At 38.7% G+C, this 18,844-nt stretch overlaps 1 protein-coding gene and 1 long non-coding RNA gene across 5 annotated transcripts in view; both read left to right on the top strand.

The window, feature by feature from the left end:
• LOC143710229 (uncharacterized) overlaps positions 1-18,844 on the top strand; it is a 202,693-nt gene that overhangs the window by 26,356 nt on the left and 157,493 nt on the right. The gene's annotated exons all lie outside the window — the stretch shown is intronic.
• Positions 1-18,844, top strand: part of svild (supervillin d) — a 195,653-nt gene that overhangs the window by 67,056 nt on the left and 109,753 nt on the right. For 2 of the 3 annotated variants that reach the window (XM_077201228.1, XM_077201227.1), the window contains exon 2: positions 4,509-4,936. In XM_077201228.1, coding sequence (XP_077057343.1) covers positions 4,578-4,936 — 359 coding nt within the window. In that variant the 5' untranslated portion in view covers positions 4,509-4,577. Of the gene's footprint in view, positions 1-4,176; positions 4,375-4,508; positions 4,937-18,844 lie in introns of those variants that run through there. The other variant, XM_077201229.1, reaches the window with a different exon arrangement.

The raw sequence follows: 18,844 nt of genomic DNA, 5'->3' as shown, positions 1-18,844 counted from the left end.
CACCCTTGCTCCGTGTTGAAGCAATTAAAAGTGAGGTCCCATATGTGGCCCATTAACCCCTGCACCCAGCAGCAGGAATCCAGGAGCACCGTGCTAACTTCTCTTCGTATCCCCAAACTCCCGATAGCACAAACACACCCTCACCAGCTCATAATTAATAGATTTCTACAGCAAAATCAGAGCCTCCATCATTCACAGTTGTTTACAGACACACACATGCACACACTGATACGATGCTAATTGATTATGTTGCCTTATAAGATACCTTCTGCAACAAGCTCAGTGAAAACAAATTTGTTAAATTCTCAGAAATATTGATAGAACAGTAATTATTTTATACTTACAACTAGGGTATCTAACCATTAGCTTCAGCAAGATGCTAACTCCAAACTGTATTGAAATCAAATGTGAGTTGCTATGGAGGACTTTGAGTGCCATAATAATGAGTAAGACTTTCAATAAATTATCATTAAATAAGTAAATCAAGTCAATAAGCAAGTATTTTGACACATTTCATATATATATTTTTCATTGGACATTGATAAATACTGTATATTGCCATTTATTTACTTATGTGCTTACTTATTAGCACTCTATATGAAAGGTTTATGTATTAAAGGGGTGGTTTACTGCTTTTTTTCTTTGCATGACTGTTTATGGGGTGCAATATAACATGTCTTCGTGTTTTTTTTTTAAGCCTTATTTTTCATAAATTTCACCTTTCTTGTAAGCCGCTTTCTCCTCTGTCATTTGAACGACCGGTTGACTTCCTGATTCTATGAAACCACTCCCTCAGAAATAGGCAATGGGCTCAGATTGGTTAGTTGGGCCGATGTGTTGCAATTGGCTAAACTGCGTAGCGCACGGAAACCCATTACCTTTACAGGCGAAAGCTGCATGTGCTCCGGTCAAATCAATGTAAATAAAGGTGTCAATACTGCGTATCAGCTTGAGCCAGAATCAGACCCAGAAAGCGGCAATGAAGAGAGTCAAGCAGAACCTCCCCAAACACGGCTCTTACAAAACGTTTCTGAATGGTACATTTTTTAATCATTATTATTATTCTATTCTACTACTATTATATAAGAATTTCGATATGCTGTTACTTGAAAATGCTACTGCTGTGCTTGTTAGCTTTTGATATACGGTTTTCTCCTGATTAAATGTTTAATTTAACTGAATAAATGACTGAGTAATACCGTTTTTTAAAGTTATTGTTTTGTCTATATAAAGAACAACCGTTTATCTATTCACAAAACTTAGTTTACTCGGTGTATCGTTTTCTTTAGGTGTACATGTGGCAACTGTGTTAAAATGCCAACAGAACGTGAAAACATCTGATAACAGCAGCTGAAGTTTGCTGTTGCGATTACATATAATTTTTTCAACTTTATACACGTTTGTCTTATACACACAAAATAGCAAAGAACTAATAGCTACAAACAGCGTTGGCATTGGTTTACGTTCTTGAACAAAATGAAGAATTACGTCATAAAGTATACATGGAAAATATATTTACAAAATTAGTACATAATTATCAATTCAGGTCCAAAATGTTTGTACACATTTGTCATAGACACACGAAATAACATAACTAAGTGGCTACTAAAGCCAGCGCTGGCATTTGTTTACGTCCTTGATAAAAACTAAAGCATTATGTCTAAAATTATACATGCAAATACATTTAAAATTATTAAGTCTTACTTGCTGGTTGTGACCCAACAACTGCTGCCTCATGTTTTAAAGTTGGAACTGCTTCATGCTTTAGTAACATTTTGTTGTTGAATCCAACATTGAATTCTGGAAGCTGTCTTCCGTAAAATGTGCAGCACAGAGAGCTAAATTACGATTGTAATTTTCTTGAACATAATCAAACATAATTTGTAGCCATTGTTGACGAACTACAGCGTCCGTAGGAAGCCCGAACACAGAAGACCTGAAAGCTGGGTGAAAATAACACCCTTTCGACGGCATGGGTACTGCTCTCCACTATAACTCTTCCTCTTCGAAAAAAGCCGCAGAAATATGGCCCTGCTCCCTTTTTTGAATATTCCGGAGGGAGGGTTGATTATGAGTTAGTTACGTATAAAACCCGGGAAGTATCGTTGTAGTCCCATTCGAGTCGTTTTTGTAGGCATTAAACTTCCTGATTTTTAAAAGACGATATCTCTGCTTACGTTAAACTTTCAGCGCAGCAACTTTGCAGATACTGTTCATGCACCAACAGCAACATTACACACTATTTAAAATGAAAAAAGTGAAATCGGATCAACCATCCCTTTAATATGACTCTCAAAATTCCCCATAAGTTGCTGGCTATTTAGAACGTTCCAAATGAGGTTTTGTGTCTTGCCATCACTACCACATTTTAGGAACTGTGTTAAGTTAACTTGCACCTGATTTAACTCATCAGCTCATTAGAAAGGATTGCAAGACCTGGGCTGTGTTCGAAATCGCCCCCTATACCCTCATTCAGTATTCCCTACATTGCTCCACAGGGCTCTACAGTGCGACCATTTTGCTTGCATATGCCCCTAAAAATCGATCCGTGCGAACCGGAAAAATGATTTACGAGCACAATGTGCGAGTAACTACAACCTACCATATTCGAAAACGAGAAGATAACTAAATAAAAACTAGTTTTGAATGACAAAAACTATGACGAAAATCTATTGACATTCTCGTCAACTATGTCTAAATGTCTCGTCTAAATGAATGCATTACAATTGAACTAAACCCATTATATTTTAGTCATCTAAATTGTTTTATTTTTAGTCTAGTTTTAGTTGACTAATACTAGTAAATACTAATACTCTCATTTAAACTAGTTTCTCCTCCATGTTGTGGAAAAAGCCTCTGCAGTCAAAGATGCAGATTCACAGGTGTTCCTGATGTGCTCATCCTCCTGAGAGCAACACGTTCCCCTTGTTGTGTTTTACTAAAGTGATTGTAAAGTGTGATTTATACTTCTGCATCAAAACGACGGTTTCACACCATAGTTGAACAGAAAGAGGAGCACACACGTTGTGTTTATATATATATATATATATATATATATATATATATATATATATATAATAAACAGTTTGTTAAACTCTGTTACTTGAAAATTTTTCACTGCGCTTCAAAATGTCTTTGTGTGCTCCTAGATTTTTTCATTTAGGAGCACATGTGCTCCTTGGGAAAAACCTTAGCGTAGAACCCTGCTCCACTAATGTAGTCCACTATAAGGAGTGAATGAAAAATAGTGCGCAAATTTAGACACTGAGGGCTGCCTCTTTTGCATAGTTTGTGCTTGCTGAATAATAATCATTTGAAACTTGGCAAACTGGCAGGTCCAGTAGTAATAAAAATATTTATCTGGAACTATATCATGGAATCTAGAATGTATAAACCTTAATCAAACATTTTAGTAATCAATGAAAAAGGTATTTTATACCTGTATGATGTAATATTACACTTTAGCCACATTGGACCAGCGGCTTGGAAAAGGGATGGACGATTCACCTGCGGGTGCCATTTTCTGGCGAGACGCGGAAATTCATTCGGTGCGACCGTCACAATGCATTATGGGTATTCTCTAGTCGTTGAGCCCAGGACTGTGTTCGAAATCGCCCCTTATACCCTTAAACAGGGCACTATTTGAAGGGGATGCTAATATGTAGTGGTGCCTGAAACCATAGTGGACATTATTGAGTGCACGAGTCCAACAATGCACCGCAATAACGAGTGAACAACCAATGTACGCTCAACGGCTAAAGAATACCCATTAACGTACTGTGAGAGTTGTGCCGAATGAAGGTATAAATTCCTTTTTAATTGATTATTTTAATAAATTTTATTATACATGCTAGTTTTCATGACAGAGTTCAAGATAAATCTTTTCATTACTACTGGAGCTGGTAGTATGCTAAATTTCAAATAATTATTAGACGGCAGCCCTTCCGGCACACTCTGTGTCCGAATTTAATCGTTTTCATTCACACCTTCAAGTGGACTATATTAGTGGAGTCATGAATGAAGGTATAGGGGGCAGTTTCGAACACAGCTCTTAAGTGGGTGTGTAAGATAAGAGAGGCATGCAGAATGTGCAGTGCTGAGGGGCCTGCTGGACAGGTTTGAAAACCCCTGTAGTAGACGAGAAGGCGGCTCCGTAGGTGTCGAAACGGAGAACTTGTGTGTGTTAAGTGCACTTTTGTGCTAATCTCTCTCTTTATCTTTCTCTGGGGCTGTTAAGGGTAATATGAGAATCACAGCAATGTGGGCAGGTGTTTGAGTTCTGTGTGTTTTCTTTCAGCCAATCACTTCTCTCTCATTTTGTAGGCTTTCATTCGACAGGTCCTGGCTGACAAAAAAACTACCATAGGAAGAATTGTTAGTGATTGTGCCATTGTTTTATATTCAATTGCATGTTTTTGTTCATATTTTTGTTTCATTCAGTGCCTAAACAGAGGCATTTTTTATTTATTTAAGAACAGGCATCTCATTTTGTTCATCTCTCTCAACAGTGGAATGGTATCGACAGACTTGTTGTCCACTTGGAAGTGAGCAAGAACGTGTAACTGGGGTGAGAGATAATGGATGCTGTGAACTCTTTGCAAGGCTCATCTCTGGAATCCAAAGCTGAACGTATCGCCCGCTACAAGGCCGAGAGAAGGCGGGAGCTGTCTGAACGGTATGCCAACTTGGAGGAAAGTTCATCCGTGTACACACGGACGGAAAGACACAAGGAAACCTCAGATGCAGTGCCCAGCTCTGAGCAAAAGAAGACAGATGTTTCCTCTGGACTGAGTCAGTACAATAAAGATAACGCTGCTCTAAGAGAGCAAGGAGACAGGAGCAATTTTGAGGGAAAGGCCAAAACAGATGTCACACCATCCTCTAACATCTTTGTTTGTCACAGCAACAAAGTAACAAGTTCACACCAATGTCACAGGTGAGTTTGAGTTTGAATTGCTCAATGACAATTGAAAATTTAGAGACTAACAAAGATTTCACGTTTCACTGCTCAGTAAATTCAGACTGAGGGCAGCATTTAGACATTGGGAACTGAATAGTGAGGGAGCCATGCAGAGGTCTACGCCAGGACACATCCTGCTGTTTTGACATCTGAGCTTTTTGTTTTGTTTTAAACTTACAGAAACTCTGTCAACATGGATTGTTTTTCTTTTCTGGGCAATTACAACCAGATATAAGCAAATGTGCGGGGGTTGGATAGGCGCCGTAATTCCACCAGTTTGGAATGTTCTTGTATGGAGAACAGAGTAGAACTTTCTTTTCATTGTTTGTAGGGCTGGACAATAATTCAATATCAATATATATCGCGGTATATGTTTTTTCGATAACGGTGATATGATTTTTAATCGCATTTTCGATATACAGCATTTGTCACTGACTGACGTTAGGCGCACAGCCGTCAGAAAGAGCAGAACACAATTGGCTACTTTCGTGATGACGTACACCACAGACACGCGGACGCAGCCAGTGCTCTGCAGGAGTAGGCTGATCTCCAACGTGGCAAGTTTCAGCTACAGAATGAGCGCCCCTGACCGTAATACAAATGTGACTTAACGAGCTTCCACAAGTGAGGAGAAAGCAGACGAAATAGTTGATGAGAGGAAAGACTAATTCAGTGGTATAAATTCAGTGGTGTTTCAGCTGAGATCTGAAACTTCAGGTTTCAGCGCGCTGCAAAATGTGCTGAAGAGTGGTGCCGACTAGCAGCGGGAACACATCAAATCTGTTCCACCATCTGAAGCAGTTCCACCCGATAGAAGCAGCACCAACAACACTTTAACCGGCACAAGCAAACAAGAGTTTTTTGCGTGAATTTGGAGCATGTGGGGATGCTGAGTGACCTCAGAATGATCAATACAAATGATTTTAATATCCAAGAAACCGAAACTTCACGCAGTGATTGACAGGGCGGGAGGGGGCGTGATCGGCTCGAAATGCATTTTCAATTTGCACATTGAATTTTGCTACATTCATTGCGGGACATTTAATGAAAATGCAATCTCAAGTGTCTTAACTGTGAGAGTAAATGCAATTAAGAAAAATAACATTTAAATGATCCTTTTGCTATAGTTTGTGCTTGAAAATGTTAAACATATGTAATCATATCTGTAATACATTTTAATTTTGCAACTTGTAATGCGTTAAAATATGTATTCAATTTACATATTAAAACTAGTGTATGAAATGGCAAATGTAAATTATATAATTGAATTTTAATTTTGCACCAAACGTTGCACAAATGTAATGGCAAATGTACTTTTAAAAACAGAAATCCATTGCCATTTTACATATTGCATTGTCATTTTGCATATTACATTTCAAATTAAATATTGCTACCCAAATGCTTCCATAGTCTTGTAGCAGGTATTGAGAAGAGAATATTATTGTCATGATGGGTTATTTCATTGGTTCATGTAGTTTGTTATGCTGCAGTACCAAAACACTCCAGCAGGTTTCATAGACTTGGCCAATTCATTTTCCAGAAGATTGTAGGTACAGACATCTCTGGGCATTCTTGGCGTTTTTTCTGAGGCTTTTATATTGTTCATATCGATATCGAAATTTTATCGTATCGACCGAAATTAAGAAATATATTGTGATATAATATTTGGCCATATCGTCCAGCCCTAATTGTTTGGTTCTAATTCTCTACATCAATTGGTCTCAAACTGCCGGTCTGTGAACGATTCCAAGTAATCTTTTAGTTGATTGATTGATTAAAGACACACTATGCAGGAATTCCGTTTTTGTCAAACAACGACCCCTAGAGTCGCTGTGGAGTACTTGTATTTAACGTTACTGTCGTAAATACCACTCAAGCAGAGCGTCTCTGCACTCACGGCCTGTTTCACGATTTCATACAAATATTAGGCTACTGCATAATTGTATATATTGTGCTATCGTAGATGAACTACTGATGATGGTAATAGGATAAAAATAAGTTTGCCAAGCGTTAGCCTACTTTATAGTAATAACGTTAAAGTAGCCAACCTCGTTTGATGGCTTATAACATTTTTACATGGTTGCAGCTAAATAAATAAGTAAATAGCCTAGGCCTACTATATTATTTCATTTGTGTGTGTTTTTTTTGTGTGTGTAATGTAAACATTACAAAATACCAGATGACATCAATAAAGTTACATGTACGTCGCATTATTTCATAACATTGGCCGTTATGATGTCGTTAGACATGATTATTGCAATTTATCACAACAGTTTGCAAATAGCGCTCGTTTACACTATTTACAATGTGTAGGCTTATTTATGGTCTGATAATTATGTGAGATACTGACAACTGTTCTCATGATAATCACAGGAATGAACTTCAACAGTGAAAGCCTGACTGAGTGGGACTCTTGTCCGGTTCCTCACGATGTCAGATTGTCGTTTCCTTTTCCTAGTCTCTTCCGACCGCGTTTTCTTTGCTTTTTCCAGTATTTTTCCAGTCGAGTATCACGTCTGAAATGCGCGCAAGTGTCTTCATGCTTCATGTTGTTGTTGATGTGTGTGACGTCGTTGTCGTAAAGCATGTCGTGATTCTCGAGAGATTTGTCGGGGGCGCTCCTCTCAAACTTGCATTGCTGGTTTTTCCAGCGGTGTCCCCCCCCCAAAGCTTTACTACCAGGATGATTCGCCCTACTATGAGTTTGTTTACCACCAAAATGACTTTGAAGCTGTTATATTAAGGTACAATTCTTGCATAGTGTGCCTTTAAATCCGCAATGAAAGAAAAATATTAGCAACTAAAAAATTCATAAAATTAACTATTTGTTAGCATTATTATATTATTGTCACGGATAGGTGGCTGTAATAAAGCTCACAACAAAGGAGATACTCAAGGAGACTTTTAATATAATTCTCAACACACCAAACAGGAGAAAATTTAGGAGAATGTACCACCACATAGCACTTAAAGATGCTGTATGTAACTTTTTCACTCCCCCCTCTAAAGCATAAAAATACCATAATATGTTTGCATATATTGAGGAAACATGCTAAGTTCACAAACTCGTTTCTCTGAAAAACACTTCTACAGCCAGTTATTTTATTTGAAGGTTTCCTGGCTGGAATGTTTGTTACTGTTTTGGTCTGTGATACTGCACGTTGCCAATTTGCCAATTTTCATTGTCCATTGCGCTCGTTCATGTTATGTGTGCTCAAACTGGCAAGCCTTGTGAGCGCCGTCCAGTCTGAGGAGCAGGTGGCGGGGGAAACCACAATCTCAGATATTTTGAATTTGACTGCAGTACCCATTTAGACCACTAGTTGTCATTCTTACATACTGCACCTTTAACCCTCTTTGGTCTAAGGGGATTTTGGGGTCCTTGAGGTGTTCTGACATGCTCTGACATTTTTTAGAGAATAATGTTTATGTGTGGTTATTGAAAAAACTAAAACTTAGTGTCTGAAATAAGGCCACAAAACACATACTAAATATGTGTCCACAAGACTTTTGACTAATGAGTGTTGTTGCCTAGACCAGTGGTTTTCAAACCCTGGGTCCCTCGGGTGGGTCGCGAGAATAAAAAAATGGATCGCCAGTGATTTAAATAAAAAAATCTCTCGTTTTCTAATAATATTAATAATAATAGCTTTGTTTAGAAGTACACTAAAAAAACATTCAAATTCATGCAAAATAAATAATCCAAGTCACCTGACCAAAATGAAGAAACAACGAAACAAACTGAATGCTTCTCCTGACATGCGTGTTGCCCTCTTGTCCTGCGAACCGGCTTGGGACCAGTTTATGCAGAATAAGCAGGCCCACCCTTCTCATTAATATATATACACAAAACACGTACTCGTTCGCTCCATCCGCAACACACACACGTTCGCTCCATCGGCAGCAAAACACAAACACTCGTCTTTTATTGCGGTTTCCGCAACACACTCTCGTTCGCTCCATCGGCAGCAACACACAAACACTCGTCGTTCCTTGCGGCTTCCGCAGCACACTCTCGTTCGCTCCATTGGCAGCAACACACACATTTCAGATCAATATATTTGTTTTCCTTAAAATTGTAATTAACACTAACTTTATTCTCATTTGAATTATAAATATGTTTGCTTTTAAACTGTGTGTGATTTTGGTTGGGTGACAGTGGTAGGTTAAGTTTGACAAGAGTTTACAGTTTGACAAAAGCACAATGTTGTGTTTTAAAATAATAAAATAGTCTACCTAATATAAAAATCACACTGCTCTGTTTAAATAGCAGTAGTACACTACAATTCGTACCATTCAGCGTAAGCACCGCTCAACTGTGATGTTTCCATGCACATTTTTGCACATGTGAAAAGGATGATTTTTTCCTGTCGATATTGCAACGTGAGTGAAGTTGAAAAAGCCAGTGCTCGAAGTGGGGCGGTAGCTACTCACCGATAAGCAGGAACGGCACTTCTACATTTTCCTCTTAAGCGTACCTGCACTTTTTCTTGTGTAGCCTACCGCTACTTCTCGCATGTAGCCGGTACTCGACCACTGACAGAAAAAGCGCCAGTGACACGCCCGTTGATATACTTTGTTTGCAGTGCGTATTTTTTCCACACCCATGTTAACAGGTTCGAGCTTTCACACTGCACGCGCATGCGGTCCGTCAATGCGCTCCTGGTGCTGTGCGTATACAGCAGAGATCGTTCCGAGTCTATTTTTGCTGTGCTGCACGCGGTGAATTAAAGTGACAGCTCATGGTTCGTGGTCAAAACACAGATTGACGTGAAAATATAATAATCTCACCATAAATGCATTTAATTAAATAAAATGTAGTAATCTAAATGTATTTTTGGACTTGCAGACTTGGAGGAGTTCCGTTTTCGCACGCACGTGCACACACGCAGGACTTATACACACGCACAATAAGTTTTGTTATAAGTTTTGTTTTTCACTGTAGAAATCTCAAATGTCATGATTTGCCAATGCAAGAGAGTACCGGCACCTTTCTTTTCCCACTTCAAGCACTGTACAAAGCCTATAATAAAGAATAGTTTACCATCAAATACATCGCGATTCGCGAATATTGAAACATTATGATTCTAATGAGATAGTTATGTGAGCATAATGCCCCTTACTTTTACTTTCGCTTTAAATTATTTCGTTTTGGCTTGTTTATAGTTATTATTTTTTAAATTGTTGTTCTGTTCTGAATATTACGTTTAAAGAATTTGTTGGGGAATATGTTTTGTGTATTTTTTAAGCATGCAGCAAACGATAGACTATTAATTGGTTAAAATTCCTGTATGTAGGGCTTTAGCTTGATCAAATTAGTTCAGAATCGACTTTGCGTTGCAATCGCGTCAAGGATCAGCATGTGCACGTGCATCATCAAAAGTGGTTAAAAAAGTGCTGAGCTGATTTTTTTCTGCGCACAAGCCTATGGGTCGCATCAAAAAAAAAGAAAAAGAGAAAAAAAAGGGTCCCTCTTGAAAATGTTTGAAAACCACTGGCCTAGACTTTTTGCTTCAAAATGATCTGAAAATCATCCTGCCTAATCATTTACACAAAACAATACATTGATTTAAATTTTATAAGACACCTTTTGTTTGGAAAGGCATATGCGTGGAGGCGTGTTCACACCTTCGAAGACAAAGGCCGGATAATGTGCCACATACATAATGAGCTGCATATTAATTAGCCTTTCACACAGGTGTGTCACAGGATCCCAAAAAATGCAAGGACAAAAAGAAATTATCTATATATACATATTTTACAATTAGAAATTGTAACCAATTACAAATAGGTTACAATTACAACAACAATTACAATTTTAACAATATTTCAAGTGTATTTCTTTGTAAAAAGTATACATTTTATCATACGTATTATAAAAGGTAAGGATTTCTTTAGTTTGAATATTGGAACAAACACTATAATAACATCTTAGTTGATAATTCAATGTACCTTCTTTATTTTTGACAAAACATCATACTATAGTATATTTAACTATGAGCAGAAATTGGTTAACAAAAGCTTACCTATTTAATGTGACAGTAGTCTTTTTTTACAGTCTAAACTTTATAATCTATCCAAAACTAATCACAAAATCTTGTCTAAAGATTCATATTTAGTCTCTAACATATTGTGTATGATATATTAGCATATACATGTGAATTTGCAGTTTGTTGGTTATACAGACATTTTATTTCAACATATTTCAGTCTATTTTTACTCATCTTAGTAGGCTATAGCAATATAGTTTGGATGTGTTCATGTAAACATAACGTTTACTAATGTAGGTGCGAGAGTGAATGAACGGCACAGACACGCGCTGTATAACTGTAGTAAACAAAGCGCGCGCCTGTGCCGTTCATTCATCATTTAGCCTACACACAGACACGCAATTCATATTTAAACAGTCTTTTTGCGGTTTACATTCAGACACTATTCAATATCGCGATTAAAACAAAGCACTTAAGAATAAATGACTTACTACATCAGCTGGATCCGTTGCTCCTCGAAATGAAATTACCAGCACTTCTGGTACATTTTTCAGGGTTATTAGATAGTATTATTCCTCACAGTGATTGTATACGCTGTGTACACATCTGTAGTAAGATACTTACTAAACACGATGTGTTTTATAATCCAGCTGGTGGGCGTTGGCATGTTTGCATGGCTTGCCTTAGATCATTTGCGTTTGAATACCGCGCACTCTCCGTGGGCGTTGCACATTAACGCGTAATGAGGTATAATGAGCTGGAAAGAAAAATACTGACATCTCTCTCTTTTCATACAGATTACATAAACTGAGAATATTTGTTTTTTTATATAAATTAATTCATTTAAAAGAAGAGAGTTCAAGCTTCATTATGGAAAAACACTCGTGCCTGTATGACAAGTAACCCCTAAGTTACAGTTAATTTTCGGACGCGTTTCAGAATGGACTTCACTCACAGAGTAAAAGCAAAACGCACATCATGTTTATTTTTCTTTATTTGGCTAAAAGCACAACACTTTGTTTTTATTGTGAGTATCCACAAAAAAATAGACATTTATCAGGATCTAATGATGTACAACACTTAATATGTAAGATCAAAATTAACAGAGTATTTTGAGTTTCTTTTGCACTCATAAGAAAAAAAGCAAGACTATCGCGCCCGCGCGATAGCCGACTCCAGGGGGTTAACATCAATTAAATTTTTAACCTTAGATGGGTTTGTAAGTTTTTTTGTATTTCCTAATTTCGGGGGAACAAACACAGTCTCTGTGTGATTATACCTAGGTGAAAGAGTCTCTATGTGATGGGAATTTTCTGACCTCAGTGACGTGAGGCAGCTAGCAGATGGTCGGTTTAGCCAGTTTGTCTGCTTCCTGACCTGAGCCCCAAATCGTCATGTTTGAGCTCTAAGACTTTGTGCCATATTACTAGAGAGAAGAGCAGCACCATCCCAGGAGGGATGAAAACCATCTCTTTTCAACAGGTCAGGTCTGCCCCCAAAAACGTTTCCAATTGTCTATGAATTCTATATTATTTTGCGGACACCACTTAGACAGCCAGCCATTGAGTGAGGACAGTCTACTAACCATCTCATCACTCCTTCGAACAGGAAGGGGGCCAGAGCAAATTACAGTGCCTGACATCGTACTTGCAAGTTCACACACCTCTTTAACGTTAATTTTAGTGATCTCCGACGGGAGAAGTCGAACATCATTAGTGCCGACGTGAATAATAATCTTAAAGAATTTATGATTAGCATTAGCCAGCACTTTTAAATTTGCTTTGATGTCAGTCGCTCTTGATCCCGGCAAACATGTGACTATGGTGGCTAGTGTCTCAATTTTCACGTTCCATGTAATAGAATCGCCAATAACCAGGGCACATTCAACAGGATTCTCAGTGGGTGTTTCACTGAGTGGGGAGAATCTGTTTGATGTTGTAATCGGAACGGAAGAGCGGAGTTTTGTCCCGCGACTACAGCATCTCACCGTGACCCAATTGCCCTGCTGCACGGGCTCTACTATAGCTGGAACCGAACAATGTTCAGTGTTCTCTAAGCTAATCACATCCAAAGTAGTATCTAAAGCCTTGCACTCTTACAATTAACCTCAATGTTTCGATACGTGTCTCTAGTTCTGAAATCTTCTCCGTCAGCCTGACTATCTCCATGCATTTATCACATGTAAATCCTGTGACAGAGAAGGCTATGCTATACATGTTACATGAAGTGCAAGTGACAATAAGAGGAGATGACATGACTCACCGTGTTTGTTTGACTGACGGATACTCACCACAGTTGTTTGATGGATTGGTAAAAGGCGCAAGCTAAATAAATAAATGAGCGCACTGATGACACGCTAACAGGCTAGCAAATTACTAGCGTGTTGTGCTAGCAACGATTTAGATTGAAGCTAGCGATATAAGGTTAATATGTGATATTGAGTAAGTTATATTTAGAAGTATAAACAACAGGGAATGCTAGTAAATAATGATTCAAAACAGAAAGATATACGAGGCTTACAGATGCAAACCAACTCCTCATCAGCAGCAGCAAGGCAGACAGGAGCAATCGAGCAATCGACAGGCCTGTGAATTAGTTGTAAGCACAGGTGAGACCACCTGCAATGCTTTTCTGCCTGAGGCAATTCTGCCAGTTTTTTTTTGGTCCGGCTGCAGGGTCGTCAGCTGTGAGCCACCCTTCACTGATGTTTCGCTCCTTTAATCCCGGAACACCTCTGGGTGGTAGAGCAGCGGCATGGACGTCTCCCTGCCGCCCCCTGCAGCCAGCCTTAGGATCCATCTTTCCCCCCCAAGCCTTGACCTTTCTTCGGAGCCAGAGCCAAAAGCTCCCTTGCTCTGCCTCTTCTGCCAGCTCTTTGAGGACTCTCTCTCCAGTTTGGCAGCTCTGATGCCAAGGGTCTTAAGGAGTCGCTGGATGGAGGTTCCAGTGAAGCCCCTGCAACCAACTTCCACTGGGTAGGTATATGCTCTCCACCCAGCTTGTGAGCATGCAGCTGCCAGTTCCGCGTACCTCTCCTTTTTTCTTTCAAAGGCAGCCTCCAGCCCATCCAGTTTGGCCCAATCAGTTAGATATGGACCAGTTCGGCCATAACGATGGTCTTCGTGGCGATGGACCAAATCAGAATCTCCTAATGGAACTTCAACTGTTGATCCATGTCAGCTCTAAGGCCCCACTCCCCTCCATGTGTCAGCAAGGACCTCTCTCTCACTGTGCTACTGAGTGCCTCTCCCCCTTGTCTAACAAACTGGATGGACGGTTGTGATGTTGTTGGGTTGGCATGGTTCACTTCAAGCATGCGTGCTTCATTTGCTTCTGTTAGCTTTCGCAGGACTCTGTGCCGTAACAGCGGTGCAGATTTTGGGGGCTTGGGAGAGTGTCATACGTGGCTCTGATCAAGAAACTTAGCCTTGCTTGGTGCAACTTCCATAGATCAGACCACGTGATGGACCTGTCGGTGACAGCCTCCCAGGTGGACCATCTGCCTTGCTGGGATTGGGTCACTGCCATGACCCTGTAGGCCTCCTCTTCCCCCCTCCTGACTTCCGAAATCACAAGCTGTTTCCTTTTCTCCCTTGAAGCTTTGGACCACGATCTCCTGGTGTTTCAGCCGGGTTATGGCCTGGTCTAATGCCTGTTATGCGTCCCATCTTCTTCCTGTTCTGTCTTGGACTTTGGCACTCTGTACCACTGGGTCAGGTGAATCTTTTAGTTCGAATGGCAGTCTCACCATCTCCAGTTTATAGCCCAAGCTAATAGTTTTCAGCAGAAGTCTCAAGGTGTTCCTTCCGGATAGAGCTGCCCTTGACGGGCCTTGGGGAAGTCCTAGCCACTTCGGGATGTAATTGTTTGCCTTAGCATCCATCTTCAGGACTGCTGAAGAGGGGATGTAACACAGCTTTAAGGGCCACATGAGGCGATGGAACAGAGTGAACTGGTAGCACCAGACCTTAAACTTGCCTTGTCTGTAGGAGTGTGGTGACGTCATCCATGTAGCATCTGATGGCCAGAAATCAGTGGTATGCAGGTATCTTTTTCCAATGAGCTTCAAACTAAAATTAAAAGCTTCAAAATTAACAAACTATTGGCAAAAAAGAACAGAGCAGGAAAACTGAACAAAACAGAACAAACATGGTACAATTATATTAATAAATATAATGACTGAATGTAATACAGTATATTTAATATTATTTTATATTTGGCTAATTGTAATGAAATAAGAACTGGCAAAATTGTAGATCTGTAAATGTAAAGCCATTTCTAGATGTAGGATATAAACTAATGTGACTTAAAGACTTAACCCCCTGTGGTGAAAATCAAGCTTTGTTGTTTATATGTTATAACAAAGTCGTACTTCTATGAGTAAAAGTTTACTATAAATCTGAAAGTCTTTTGGGGAGGGATCTACATATCAACTTATCACAATCATTAAACTGGTTGAGGTTAAGAAAACAATAGAACAGACAACTGATTTTCTTTGGAGAGATACATAATGGGGAAAAAAACAACAATAGTGAAGTGCACAATAATAAACCCAAGCAAATGAACATGCAATAAAACAATAGTACAAATTACTCCAAAAAAATATACATAAATACAAAATGAATAGTCATGATATGAGCGTGTAATGTCGGATGCAATGAATGTGGTGATACTTATATGCAACAGTCCATAGGTGAAAGAAGAACCCTTCTAGACAATGTAGATGTACATAGTTCTTCAACCATGGTAACAGTCCTGTACAAATTCAGTACTCCACACCACAATTCCAGACACGAGCAGAAAACAGTTCTAATCCTCTTGATTAATATCCCGTTTTGATGACCCAAGGCAATAATATTTGAGATATAATGCAGGTACATCAGTCCTTTGTATTCCTAACATGTACCTTGCAGAAGCAACTGCACCATTGCTACATCTAAAGAGGGTAGGTAAAAGGAGTCCTTCTACAAACAAAATATTAAACATTAGAATAAACCTCAACAACAATGGAATACAATTTATACAGCCACCATTTAATATGAAGAAAAAATAACCTTTTATATGAAATAATATGAAAACAGCTCTCTCTTCTTCTACTCCCTACCTGTATTTAAATTTAGCATAAAGGAACAATAGTGTCCCCTAATGGTGGGTATTAGAATTGCATCATAAGTAACATTTAACTGTTACATACCCCTCTGATCAGAAAGAGACTTGTCATAACCATAACAAGTTTTCAAATTCTGCACATGAGAAACCTCAACATTTTCAGGATCATTAAGAAAGAAACAGAATAGTTGACAGGACCAAGACATTTGACAATCTTAGCCGGACCCTTCCACTTTACGGCTAATTTAGCATAAAGCCTTCTTCAGCTCTGAATAAAGGGTGAGAACGGACCCAGACTACATGTCCCACCTGAAATTGACTGTACTTGCGTCGCAGGTCATAGTAGTATTTTTGTCTATGTTGAGCTCGTTCCAAATTTTTCTTCACAACGTCAATGAGGTGTTCTTGTCTTTCTAACACACTACAGGTAGGACTACAAGGAGCAGGAGGTCAATGCAAGGCCCTCTCTAACGGTCCCTTTAATTTCCATCCCAGAGCTACTTCGGCTGGCGTGTATCCTGTGCTCTCTTGGAAAGTAGTATTGATTGCAAACCTAAATTCGGGCAAACATTGATCCCATTGGCGATGCTGATCTCCCACGTATGAAGCAATCATTGTCTTTAGGTTGCGATTGATCCGTTCTGTCATATTCGTTTACGGGTGATAGGATGTGGTCAATTTTTGTATTACTCCCCACTGTTCGCAAATTAAGGAAAGTAGCTGTGAAGTAAACTGAGCTCCACGATCCGACACTAAATAAGCAGGGGTGCCCCATCGAGTAAAGATTTCCTCTACTTGGATTTCCTGCCACTCTTAAAGGGAATAACTCCACCCACTTGGAACAGTAGTCAACAATAACTTAGAGATGTTCATTTTGTTTGACACTGTTTGGGAAGGGATCCATCAAATCAACCCCAAGCATGTAACGGGTTCGACCACTAGTGTAGACTGTAGATATCCAGACAACTTGGTTAACACAGGCTTATACTTTTGACATGTTTGACAATCTTTACAATACTTACACACATCAGTTCTCACATCAGTTCTCATTTGGCCAATAGGCTATGTCCAGAAGTCGAAGAAGGGTTTTTAATCTTCAATTATCTTTAATCCTCAATGGGTTATCATGTACATATTGCAAGAACTCTTTACGAAAACACATTGGTTTGATGAGCTGTAGTTTCTGTCCCTTATTTCCATCAAGTAAGCTGTGAAACAGTACTCCATTCTTGAGTAAGTAATGCACTCTTGAAAGGTCCTGAGAAGTTTGTGAGCTAGCCTTTTTACATAGCTCATGGATTTCCAAATCATTTTGTTGTACAGTAGTAATCGGATCAAGATCTACAGGTAAATTTGTTGAAAAAACTGTCGACTTGGTAGCTTTGACTACTGCCAGCAGCTCTAATGATCCTGGGTGATCTTGGTTTCTGGACAACACATCGGCTACGACCCTGGTTAAAATCCATGTCAAACAACCGACGAGAAAGCAAATCCATTACAATGCGGAACTACTAGATACAGTTCTTTAGGGACACCTAATCTGTAGCCCTGCCTTTGCTCGGAAGCTCTGTGACTATTATGAACTGGCTGCGACGTGAAGATTGCAATGCTGGAATATGGTGTGTGTGTGTGTGTGTGTGTGAGAGAGAGAGAGAGAAAGAGAGAAAGAGAAAGAGAGAGAGAGAGAGAGGCATGGGCGCTATCGAACAGTGGAAACATAAAAACATACTCCATTATTTTGTTCATACAGGACATTCCAACTATTCTCACTACTTCAACTTCTTGTTTATACATGTGAAGCCATTTTTATCATAGTGAGTCTAATAGGGTTAATATTGCTTAAATTTTAAGTGTTATCATAACATTGTGCTATAAAATAGAAGTTAAGGTCTTTTGCCTTAGTAGGATAGTACTGTACTTTAAAGTTTTGAACTGTTGTACAATGTTCACAGAATACAGTGACTTGGTCTCAAGTGAGTTAGATGTTTATTGAGAATACTCAGGGTTGGCTTATTCATAGTGTGAATTCAGGACACACTTGTATCCTTTATAAAAATGTATTTTTATATAAATATTTACTTTTTCTTCTGAAAATTTGATGACATATTTTGCACACAGGTAAAGGTGCCCAATATCAGTCATTTCTGAAAATAAGTTACAAAAGTAAAAAAAAAAAGTGTTTTGGAAAATAGCTCTTTATTTGATTATCATAAAAATGTGTTTTCTATACAGAGATATTGACATCTGTAAATATCGGTATCGGCCATAACAGCAGTATTAATATCGGTTATCGGTATCGGCCACAATTTTCGGTGCATCACTAATGTATATATATTTTTTCAATTAATATAAGCTATTTATTAGGCAGGTGCCTGTGCGCTGTCTGAGTCTTGTGGGTTAAAATTGAATTACTGGTTGTTGTTGCACTATCTCAGATTTTGTTCAAAACCTTGTCTATATCAATAATGTGTCCCAAAACCAAGGCCTGTAAAATATTTCTGTTAAAATCCTGTCTTCATATTTTCAGCCCTTGAAATTTCTTCAGTTTTACAGCCTGATAATCATATTATCTGGGAAGCAATATTTGGACATTAATATAATGAAAATTATTATTCGTAGGCATTATCTACGTAGACAGTGATATATTTTGAAAAATAAAACTTGTGATTTGCTTAAATATCTGATCCTTCTGCTATTACGAAACACAATTTTGCCTGTTTATAGCATTAGTCTTTTAATGTGATAAAAACACTAAATAATAATTTTGACTGTGTATTGGTATGTA

This window comes from Siphateles boraxobius, unplaced genomic scaffold, assembly GCF_051911475.1.
Source record: "Siphateles boraxobius isolate OS27281-9 unplaced genomic scaffold, OSU_SipBor_1 46, whole genome shotgun sequence".
NCBI classification, from domain to species: domain Eukaryota; kingdom Metazoa; phylum Chordata; class Actinopteri; order Cypriniformes; family Leuciscidae; genus Siphateles; species Siphateles boraxobius.
Note: the sequence above shows the minus strand (reverse complement) of the source record. Positions and strands in the feature narration are given on the sequence as shown.